We start from the raw sequence: 12154 nt of genomic DNA on the forward strand, positions 1-12154 counted from the left end.
TTGTGGGCTGCATTCAGATAACAGTCATGTTTGATTTATCCTTTATGGTACTTGCATTTTTAATTATTAATTATATTCACATGCAGTTCTAAGGAACAGAGATTTTAAGTCGCCTTTAGCTAGTTTCCTTCAGTGACTTCTTGCCAAACTGTAATACAATATCCCCACCAGGATATTGACATTGACCTAATCCACTGATCTCATTCAGACCTCCAGTTTTCCTTGTAATCATTTGCATATGATTTATGCGTATTTAGTTCTGTGCAGTGTTACTGCAATGTGTAGACTCACTTATCCACCACCAGTCAATATGCAGAACATTTCCTTGTATGTCTCTTAAAGTGAGACTTGAAGTAGAGTTGGCGGTGCAAATGTAAAATTAGATCATGTATCCAATACACAAATAGATTCTGAATGCTGACTCTGTGCCAGGCCCCATTTTGGGAGATGGGACACACTGGTGTTAATAATTGTGACAGAACAAGCTGATTGATACACCCAAGGTTGTATTGTGTTTCTCCAAGGCAATAAAAATATCTCCAATCAAGTCCTGTACCCAAGGTTGTTCTTTGGATTAGTCTATGAGCTTCATTCTTAATTAAAAAAAAAAAAAATACAGAACATATCCATCACCACTCCAGTCCCTCATATTGCCCCTTTAGAGTCACATACCCCTCTTCCCTTTTGTCCTCACACCACCCAACCTCTGGCAACCACTAACTAGTCTCTACTTTTATTTTATTTTTTTTTTTTTGTGGCTGCCCAGAGGAGGGGAATAAAGTCAAGTTGAAACGCTGGTGTCATTTTGGGAAGAGCAGATAAGGAGTAGGACAACTAACTGCAGGCTTCTTAGAAGCAGGGTGGTAGATTTGCCTGGAGGAGGGCACTCAAGGACAAAGAGCGATGGGCTATCATTTCACCAGTAATTTTCTACTTTAAAATGTCATTAAGCACACATACGGTATCTAACCTTGTGAGGTTTTTTTCATTCAGTGTAATTCCCTGAAGTTTTCTTATCTACAGTTTATTCTTCTTTAGTGGCATGCTTTTTAGTAGGACGATTAGGACTACAGGACATGGATTGTACCACAGTTTGGTTAACCATTCACCTGTTGAAGTGTATTTAGGTTGCTTCTAGGTTTGGGCTCTTAAAAGTAAAGCTGCTGTAAATAATGTGTGCACAGGTTTTAGTGTGAACCTGAGTTATTTCTCGAGGATAAATGCCTACAAGTTCAATTGCTGGGCCATATGGTAATTATATGTCTAGTTTTTTAAGAAACTGCCAACCTGGTTTCCAGAGTGGTTCTGTCAGCTTACCTTATTCTCTTACACCAGAGTAAGTATGATTGACGCTTTCTTTGCCTCTTTGCCAGCATTTGCTCTTGTAATTCTGATAGATGTGAGATAAATCTCTTCATGGTGGATTTTCTAATGGCATATGATGACTTTAAATTTTTTATTAAAGGGAGAAGAGAGAGAGAATCCTAAGCAGGGCTTGGTCTCACACTCCTGAGATCATGATCTGAGCCAAAATCAAGAGTCACATGCTTAAGTAACCAAACCACTCAGAAGATCCCGTACATGTTTTTATATACTTGCCACCTGTATTTCCTTTTTAGTGAAATACCTTTTTTTGCCCATTCTCTAATTTTCTTCCAATGTTGAATTTTGAGACAGATTTATATTTATCAGTCCTTTGTCAGATACATAGTTTGCAAATACGTTGTCCCAGTTGATAGCTTGTTTTTCATCCTTTAACAGGGGTCATATGCAGAGCTAAACTTTTTAATTTTGATAAAGTCCAGTATAACAGTTTTTCCTTTTACAGATTGTGCTTTTGGTATCCAATAAAAGAATTCTTTGCCTAGCCTATGCCTTCTAGGTCCTAAAGCCACCTAGGTGGCTCACTTGTTAAGCGTCTACCTTTGGCTCAGTTTATCATCCAGGGTCCTAGGATGGAGCCCTGCATCAGGTTCCCTGCTCAGGGGGAACCTGCTTCTCCCTCTTCCACTCCCCCTGCTTGTGTCCCCCCTCTTGTGTCTCTGGCAAGTTAAGTCGATAAAATCTTTAAAAAATTTTTTCTCTATTTTTTTCTCTTATGGCTTTATGAGTTTACATTTTAGACCATGATCCATTCTAAGCTCATTTTTGTATAAGGTTTTTCTTTCATCTTTCATTTTATTCCTTTGGAGAGGACATATACTCTACAGTTTCCATGGTCCCCAACTGTCCCTTGTTAGCTTGTTATAGCTGCTATGTCCATAGCCAAAGTGCAGTGAAATCAGTATGTATTTAGAAAATAAGGAAAAGTTCAGTCAAACAATTTTCTTCAGTAATTGATAAAGGTGAGTCCACCCACAAAGATGTTCTGAAGACACCAGAAGTGACGGCAGGGATCATTAATCTTGTGGTATGCATCTAGCTTCTAAGGTTCTAAGGTTCTACTGAATTAAGTAATTTTACAACTGTATTCTGCTATAATTAGCAATCACACTTAAAAACTTTCAAATCCTCCATCTTGGTTAGCCTTACTCACCCTTAAGAAGGTAGTTATTGCCTTCAATCAAGGATAGAATTTGATTAATAGAAAAACTTTGCTGATAGTGGACTTTAGGAAATTAATTCACATTACTGTATAAGTCCTTACTTTTTTGGCTCTTTATACTTTTTTTTACCTGAGAATGTTCTTCCCATGATCCAGCTTCCCAACCTCTGTACAAAGGTATCTTTCCTCATGCATCTCTTTCTCTTCCTACCTTATCTCCATAATTTCTATTCACTTCTCATGTTTCCTAGCATGGTGAGTATACCTCTCATTTGGTACAAACTGGACCTTATACTGAAGGCTGTACAACCAGTTTTTCTCCTCGCATTATAAATTCCTTCTGGGTAGGAAGGAAAGTTTTTGGTATAAGAGAAAATACTGAGTTCCATGTGGGTCATATGAGTATTTCACATTAAGTAGCTGGGTTAGGACTTGATTAACTCTAACGGCTAACTTGCAGAAATATGCAACAAGAGTGGGAGATAAGGGAACTCAGCTCTCAGGAGGTCAGAAACAGAGGATTGCGATTGCTCGAGCCCTCATCAGACAACCTCAAATCCTGTTGTTGGATGAAGCTACATCCGCCCTGGATACTGAAAGTGAAAAGGTGAGGCCTCTCTGCTCACATTCCATTTAATTTGTATAATAGGAGTTTCTCAGTACTCTCAAGCCTGAAGAAGGTCAATAGAAATTTCCTGTTATATTTTGAAGTAAAAAACTTTTACTCCTCCCAGTATTTTCCAAAATTTGTAAAATGATTATTTCATAAGCCAAAAAAAACGAAACAAAACTGCATACTTCACATTTTTAGCACATTAATCATGAAAAGTTAGAAAATAAAAGGGAACTAGCAAGATATGTCTGTGGACTTGTGATTTAGTGTGAGAATTCACTTTTATAACTAAAAAGGAACTAACTGGACTATAATGCCATTCATGTAAAAGTACACATGCATAAGAAAAGGTAACATTTTGCTCTGATGGTAAAGTTTTAAGGCTTCTGTTCTGATTCATCATTAGATTGTCCAAGAAGCCCTGGACAAAGCCAGAGAAGGCCGCACCTGCATCGTGATCGCGCACCGCCTGTCCACCATCCAGAACGCAGACTTAATAGTGGTGTTTCAGAACGGCAAGGTCAAGGAGCACGGCACGCATCAACAGCTGCTGGCTCAGAAAGGCATCTACTTTTCCATGGTCAGTGTCCAGAATGGGAAACAGAACTTATGAACTCTTGTTATATCTTAAAAATAAATAATCTTTTACAAATCATAAAATACAGGTGTATCTTATTCCATATCAATTTAAAACATCCCATGTGATGTTGATACGATAGCATCTGAAATTTAAGAGTAAAAAGTGAACCTGCCTTGTAAGGTATAAAGACAGCAGCCTAGCTCTTGAGTTACCAGAAGCATACAGAGAAAGCAAAGTTCAGATATATAAGCTTGTAGCTCTCACAGAAATCAAGACATAGAGAAACTTCTTAGGGTTCTGAACAGTTGGGTATATGATAGGATGGTTGGGGAACAGTTTTCAGAGGAAGAAAGTTAAAATATATTGTTCCACTGCCTACTATCTCCTTTGCTGACTTTCTAAATTATTCTTTTGGGAATGGAGGCTTGTTTTTTTTTTTTTAAATAACTATTCCCAGCTTTATCATCAAAGTCCAAGAGGAAACGAGATAGCCTTTATACAAGCTAACTACAGGCACACATCTGTTCATAAAGCAAAAAGAAGAGAAAACAAAAATTAAAAAAGACCAACCACATACCACTGAATAGCTCTGAAAATTTTAACGCAATACAAATTTATATCAAGTGCAATTTGAAACATTAGAAATAACAATGAAATGCTGAAGTTCTATAGCATCTCCATTACTTTTTACAGTAATCTTAATTTGCCCAGAATATGTTTAGATAGAGACACACACACACACACACACACACACAAATTCTAGGTTACCTTTAGAAGCTAACCACACCATTATGTTTTTCCTTAATTTTCCATTTGTTTCCTTTATAAATAACTGAAGCAACATCAGTGTTCACCACTATCACAGGTTCTTTAGGTCAGTAAGCTACCCAAATAAGTTCCTTTATCTGTAACAAATCAGATCTTACCAAAGATGTTTTCAATGAAACCATGTGTGTAATGGACTAAATTTCAGATTGACCAAGAGAATGGGACAAGGGGTACATTACCTCAGTGACTCAAAACCTCTGGAAGTTCTCACTCTACAGGGTAGAGGCTCAGAAATCTTTGTAAAAAGCATTCCAGATGATTTTCAACTTCTGGCAGATGAGGGAAGCATGTTAAAGTATCATTGCAGGATTTCTCTGCAGGAAGTGAACACTTTCTAGTCTTTAGACATTTAAAAACAACCACCTGGAGACGCCTGGGTGGCTCAGTTGGTTAAGCAGCTGCCTTCGGCTCGGGTCATGATCCCAGCGTCCCATATCGGGCTCCTTGCTCGGCAGGGAACCTGCTTCTCCCTCTGCTTCTGCCTGCCTCTCTGTCTGCCTGTGCTCACTCGCTCTCTCCCTCTATCTCTGACAAATACATAAATAAAAAATCTAAAACAAAACAAAACAAAAAAAAAACAACCACCTGAATGATTCTAAAAGCCAATCACAGTGTAGTCTATAAAACTGTACTAGTGAGGAAAAAGGTCCACAGTATAGAATGGGAAGAAGAAATCTGTTCAGGATTTATCAAATGTCACAGATGCCAAGTCAGTGTTTTCACAAAGTAATAAATGTCTTACCAAATTCACAAGATAGGAAAATTTAAAGGAGGTATAATGTAGAACATTGCTACAAAAACAGCCCTCAGCATGTGCACCCGAATGTTTATAGCAGCGATGTCCACAATAGCCAAACTATGGAAAGAACCTAGATGTCCATCAACAGATGATTGGATAAAGAAGATGTGGTATAGATATACAATGGAATATTAGGCAGCCATCAAAAGAAATGAAATCTTGCCACTTGCGACGATGTGGATGGAACTAGAGGGTATTATGCTGAACGAAATAAGTCAACCGGAGAAAGGCAACTATCATATGATCTCCCTGATATGAGGAAGTAGAGATGCAATGTAGGGGGTTTGAGGGGTAGGAAAAGAATAAATGAAACAAGATGGGATCCGGAGGGAGACAAACCATAAAACTCTTAATCTCAAAACAAACAGGGTGGCTGGGGGGAGGTGGGTAGAGAGAGGGTGGTGAGGTTATGGACATTGGGGAGGGTATGTGCTATAGTGAATGCTGTGAAGTGTGTATATACCTGGTGATTCATATACCTGTACCCCTGGGGCTAATAATACATTATATGTTTATAAAAAAATTAAAAAAACAGCCCTCAGTAAATGCGTCTACTTATGTACATTTACAAAATGACTCTGCAGTTTCTCATAACAAGAAATGACATTTTGCCGCCACTCCTTGAATCTAGACTGCCGTTGCAACATTTCACCAATAAAATGCAAAGTAAGTAATATCTTAGGACTTCAGGGGATAGGCCTCATGAGGCCTTGCAGATGCTCCCTTTCCCTTTTGGAACACTCCTGCTGCCAAGTACCTAAGTCAAGGCTAGAATACTGAATCATCAGAGAGCACGTGGACAGAGTCCCAGGTGCCAAGTCCCCAGGCAGCGGGGGGAGTTATCTCCAACTTTACAGCCTTAGCCCAGCACGCTCAGGAATGCAGCTGCATAAATAAACTACAGCAAAACCAGAACAACAATCCATCTGGGCACAATCAACTGATACAACCATGAGAAATAATAAATTGATTTAAGACAGTTAAGTTTCAGGTAGTTTTTTTTTACACAGTAATACATAACTTAGATCAGAAAGTATTATAAGGTCAAACAGGAGTAGATTTTTTAAAAAATTTATTTATTTGACAGAGAGCACAAGTAGGCAGAGAGGGAGGCAGAGAGAGAGAGGAAGCAGGCTCCCCTCTGATCCGAGAGCTCGATGCAGGGCTCAATCCCAAGGCCCTGAGATCATGACCTGAACCACAGGCAGAGGCTTAACCTACTGAGCCACGCAGGCGCCCCAGGAGTAGATTCTTTATCCAAACACCAAACAAGAAGCTACATGATTGAAAACTTTATTTTCTATTTTGAAAAGCAGGGGGAAAACTTGTAAAATCCTGAGAATTTGATTCAGTAATCTTCAAGTCACTAACTCTAATTTTTAAAATAAGTGCTTTAATTTTATATTCAAAAACCTAAAAATAAGTGCTTTAATTTTATATTCAAAAACCTAAGTACAATATATTATAATGAATTTTGTTAGGTTTTTCTGTGTGTGCTTCGGAGTATAAACCTTGCTCTAATTCTTCTAATTTCTTCTAATTCTTCCAACACTAAGTCTACTTTTAGAGGATCATTCAATTGTAGTGTCTTTCCCATCAAACATAGTAGGCTTGTATCTCTGTGGTGAATGTGGAAGGCAATGATTTCAGGGAAGTTAACATCTAATCATGTATTCCATACCCTTTGGCAAGTAGGCAATGTTAAAGTGCTTGGCAGACCCTATAATGATGTTCAGAGACAGGATTTATAACCTATATAGGTAACCAACAAAAATCCTTCTAAGACTTGCATTATTAAAATTTGTAGATTTGCATTGTTGAGACTTATCTTCAGCTTTTGCATAGTTCTATATTTCATTATATCAATTTGCATTGCTACTGCATCAGAAGAAGCTTAAAAATATTTTTCTTCCTATGTTATAATAAATTTAGAGAGCATGATTCTACTAATTTCTACATTTAACAAGTTTCCTTTAATATTCCTTCCTATCACACCACCAACCCATTCTCCATACCCCACTTAATATTTTTATAAATGCTAAATAAATGTTTAGTCTCTAAAGATGAGCAGTGTTCATCAGCTGCATCATATCATGGAAAGCCTGAAACACCAGCAGAACTAGCTTTTCTGCATCAGTCTCTGGACATGATTTCCAGGCTGAACAAGCCACAACAAACCTGTGAAGAACAAAGAAAAAGTCAGTGAGGACTACACAAAAATCACAACACAAAGAGGTTCCAAATGCTGATGACAAATATAGCCATGAGCTTTACTCCATCTAGTTATTCACTTATCAAGTGTGAATTCTTACTGACATTAGGTGAATGTTACTGGACACAACTGAAGGGTAAAGCCGTATGTATACATAATGCTAGGAATACCTAATATACTGTGTGACTGGAGAGTAAGGACAAAAGAAAACAAAAAATTGGCCAGAGATCAAAGCGTGCTCTGGAGTAAGGTATTAGTGTGTTCAAACAACCCACCCACCTCTTCCAAAATAACAACAAAAAACCTTCCTAACATTTCCTAATGTAATAAGTTTGAGGGTGAATTCACGCCACTGTCTGCAATGAGACTATTTTTAAAGAATATAGTGCTTGAAGACAGCTCAAGAAAGAAAAAATTAGAGAAAGTGTAAAAGGAGAGGAAAGATATTTCTAGAAAAGCCAGACAGAAACTCTCTTGGGATAAGTCACCTCCCTCTATATTCTCCTCATTTAAAATAATAATAATAACAACAACAACAATCCCCTACGTGGCAGTTCAAACTCTCTTGAAACTAGCCTTCCCCTTTCCAGACACTCAGATTTTTATAGCAAAATGCATTAAGCATAAATTAAAATCAAAATGCTGTTGCAGAATGTAAAGCTTGTGGACAATCATTCAATGTTCACATCATTAAAAAATACAATAAATTAAAACTTCATCATGTGCTTTTGATTAAGCAGAATGAAATAAAAACATGCTCTGGCCCAGTGTATAATGATGAAACCAGTGTTTGGATTACATTTGCTGAAATGTATACAGGAACCCAAAGAAAGTTCTGTCTTGTTTTCATCTAGTGATTCATGACCACCCATCATTTTCCAACTATACTGTGCATACAATTCTCAAATATTTAGCAACATCTAAATATATTTCTTTGCAATGATTAACAACTGGTATTTAAGTATTGAAATTTCTTAAAATTCAGTTATATTTCTAAATCATGGAAAGCTTTTCTATATGCAGTTTACAAAAGAATGTACACAGATGTCAATTAAGAGAAAATTCGCTTTGTAAGCATTCAAATTATGTTATTTTTGCCTATAGACCCGGTCAACAATGATTTATAATGCCTAGAGTTTGCAACGATGTGATGAAATGAGTATATACGATTACACATTATTTGTAATGATGAAAAACTGAAAATAGGGAGAGTTACATAAATTATGGAAATCTGTGAAACATTATTCAACCACTAAAACATCTCAAAGTATGGGGCGCCTGCGTGGCTCAGTTGTTAAGCCTCTGCCTTTGGCCGAGGTCATGATTCCACGGTGCTGGGATTGAGATGCTCATTGGGCTCCCTCCTCAGCAGGAAGTCTCCTTCTCCCTCTACCACTCCCCCTGCTTCTATTCCCTCTTTCACTGTCTGTCAAATAAGTAAAATCTTAAAAAACAAAAACAAAAACAAAACAAACAACTCAAAGCATATTTAACGGCAGTGGAAGTTGCTTGAAATAATGTTAAGTGGAAGTGAATTTCCCAAAAAGGACACTAAAATATTTAAAATGTGATCCAAATTTTTAGAAATTATATACTATATGCATTGTAGATTAGAAACATTCCAACAGTTTTTGTCTTTTAATTGTAGATGACTCTGTTCTTTTTCCTTTTTTTACTGATTTTTATAAGCATGCAGTACATTTAAAATAAAATGCTATTTCAAAAATAAACCAATTTTCTGTAAAGACATACAATTCTCAAGTTTAACAATGAATGAAAAAGCTTTCCAGATAGTTTCCATGTATTTCATTTGGAAACTATTTTTTATGTATTCATTGTAATGACTTATAAATGTGTAACTCTAGCCCTGATCTCTTTTGTGAGTTCACAGTCATGTTAACCATATGCCTACTGACACATCCTCTCATATATGAAGATAATACCTTCCTTATTAGATGAAACAAAATCAACATGTATAAAACAAAATTCTACCCTAACATGCCCCAATCATAGTCCTCCCCTAATTTTCTCCATTCCAGTAAATGCTACCATCGAAATCACTAATTCATCAGTTAAGTCACCTCCAAAAAGTTGCTCTCAAATCCCTCCACTTCTCTCCACCTTCATTACCTCCTGCCTTGTCCAACTTATCGTTTATGCTGAGTTCTCTCATCTCATTCTTGCTCCTGTTACTTTTCACCTTATTTATATTTCATGTAAGAGCCAAAAGTCCCTTATACATGCAAGTCCCTTATACATTTCATGCTTAAAAGCTGGTAAAATGCTCCCATTATCCTTAGGAGAAAATCTCCACTCCTTACCATCTCACAAGGCCCTATTATCAACTGACCACCCCAAACAAATCAGTGTTTCCAAAAGAAGTATTTTTAGAGCTTTCTAGGTGCTTCTAATGTGCACTCAGAGTTGAAAATACTGTCCTCCAAGATGCAGCTTGTACCTACCTCTCTTCAACTTCTTCTACCAACCCCCACTGCTGCAACTTAATTGCTGATTTATAGCCATAATGCCTCTTTCTGTTCCTTATAAATGTCAGGCCACGTCCTAACTGAGGACCATATAATTATGTTCAGCAACAAAATCATGGTGAAAACATGTATTATTTACAAGGCATGGTTACAAAGGTGAGGAAACAGCAATAAACAAATCAAAAACCCTGTTCTTATGGGTTTATATTCTAGGAAAGGAAGAAAGATTGCTATACCAACAAATATGTATACCCACTGGATGGTCCTGTTACAAAGAAAATGTAGCAGGTGCGGGAGGCGGGGAGTGCTATTACAGATCATCAGAGGAGGCCTCCCAGATGGTAGCAAATTTTAAGCAAATACCTGCATGAAGTAAAGGCCCCCAAGCTACTTATATATATTTCAAGGAACAGTAGGAGACAGAGAAAATCGTAACTGCAAATGCCATGTGGAGGGAGCCTGCTTGCTATATTCAAGGTACAAGAAAACAAAAGTGTCTGGAGTGGAGTGAAACAGGAGGAGCACTGTAGAACGTAAGGTCAGAGTGGTGAATGACAGCCTGATCACGCAGGATCTCGTAGGAGGCCTTTGGATTTTACTGTGAGTGAAATAAGAAACTCTTGGAGGATTTTGAGCAGAAGGGCATTTTTAAAAGGGCATCAAAGGGTTTTGTGTAGACAGTGTTCTAAAGGGAAGGAAGGGCTGAAGCAGGAAGGCCGCAGGAGAACCTGTTGCAACAACCTACGTGGGAGAAGGCAGTGGCTCAGCCTGGCAGGTGGCACTGGAGACAGCTGGCAGCAATCAAAGTCTGGAGAGCTGTATTCCTGGTTATTCATGTGGTTCATTCCCTCTCCTCAACATCTCTGCTCCGCTGGCCCTCTCTGACCACACTAAATGAAGCAATGCTCCACTCCCGCCCACAGTTTGTCTCTATCACCTTACCAACTTGCTTATTCCCTTCGCAGCATTCTTCACTAGTTATCTTGCTTGTTTGCTTTTGTCTCTTTTCCCGAGTAAAAAACCAAAATCTTTAAAAGGGAAATCTTGTCTGTCTTGTGTCCTCAGTATGTAAAAAACAGGTTCTCACTACCTACTTCGTGAATGAGTGACTGTAAGTTCTGCCCCAGGATCAGGACTTTTTCTCAAGTCAGACAGCTGAAGTGTGTCTGGCTGGAGCTCCTGTCCGTGTGCGCAATACAGCATCCAGATGTGAAATATGATAGAATGCTTATTCTCTGTGCCTGATGATGATTTTACATCTTTGACCCTTTATTACAAAAAAAAGAGTAAGATCTATGTTTAACCTCTGTAATTTACCCTTTAATTTGTACATTAATGTACATAAACTGAATATTATAGGAATGGATCATTTAGGATGTAGATGCTAACAAATACAGGTAACACTGGTATAACACGCCATGCACAGGTGACATCTGACATGGAGACCGATAATAAAATTTTGAACAATAACACTGACTGTAAGCTCTTTCAAAAATGTAAAGTATAAAAACATTACACATTGAAATATGTCTACATATGATCATTCTAATTTTTTATATTCTAACTGCACCTATCATCTATTCACTGGGCTAGATGTAGCCACTTTATTTTTTATAAAGGCCCCCAAGCTACCAAAGACCTCTGAGAGGAGACGGCCAGACTATGTGAATGAGGACCTCCCAAGCCTTTCTGCTAATTTCATATTACCTGGCTCTCCACCTACTAGGTTATAGCATTTTCTTTCTCACTCTTTCCATAAACCTCATACAACACAAATGAAATGTATAGGAATTGGTAAAACATTCTTTTTTTTTTTTAATATAAATTAATTTACCAACCTTTATTTTGGTCACATTAGTACTATCTATGACTATATGAACCACCACATATTTATAGGCAATCAAATTTTATCTGAACTTAGCATAAAACATGTTGGGTGGAACAAATATGCTAAAATGTGTACTGGGTTTTGAGAATGATGATGGTATGTCACTGAGTCAACCTTAAATGGTGTTCTGCACAAAACATCTAAAGGACTGATTTGCCAAGTGTCCCAAAAACTGGACAGAGAAACAAACACACATTAAATGC

At 37.6% G+C, this 12154-nt stretch overlaps 2 protein-coding genes across 8 annotated transcripts in view; one reads left to right on the forward strand and one right to left on the reverse strand.

Moving 5' to 3' along the window:
• ABCB4 (ATP binding cassette subfamily B member 4) overlaps positions 1-3818 on the forward strand; it is a 65308-nt gene extending 61490 nt beyond the window's left edge. For all 5 annotated transcript variants that reach the window (XM_082692373.1, XM_082692372.1, XM_082692374.1 and 2 more), the window contains 2 exons: positions 3006-3152; positions 3565-3818. In XM_082692373.1, coding sequence (XP_082548499.1) covers positions 3006-3152; positions 3565-3771 — 354 coding nt within the window. In that variant the 3' untranslated portion in view covers positions 3772-3818. The remainder of the gene's footprint in view (positions 1-3005; positions 3153-3564) is intronic.
• Positions 3819-6642: 2824 nt separating this feature from the next.
• Positions 6643-12154, reverse strand: part of CROT (carnitine O-octanoyltransferase) — a 47751-nt gene continuing 42239 nt past the window's right edge. For all 3 annotated transcript variants that reach the window (XM_082692381.1, XM_082692379.1, XM_082692380.1), the window contains one exon: positions 6643-7543. In XM_082692381.1, the coding sequence (XP_082548507.1) occupies positions 7423-7543 (121 nt within the window). In that variant the 3' untranslated portion in view covers positions 6643-7422. The remainder of the gene's footprint in view (positions 7544-12154) is intronic.

Source organism: Mustela nivalis, assembly GCF_964662115.1.
Source record: "Mustela nivalis genome assembly, chromosome: 12".
In the NCBI taxonomy this organism is placed as follows: Eukaryota; Metazoa; Chordata; class Mammalia; order Carnivora; family Mustelidae; genus Mustela; species Mustela nivalis.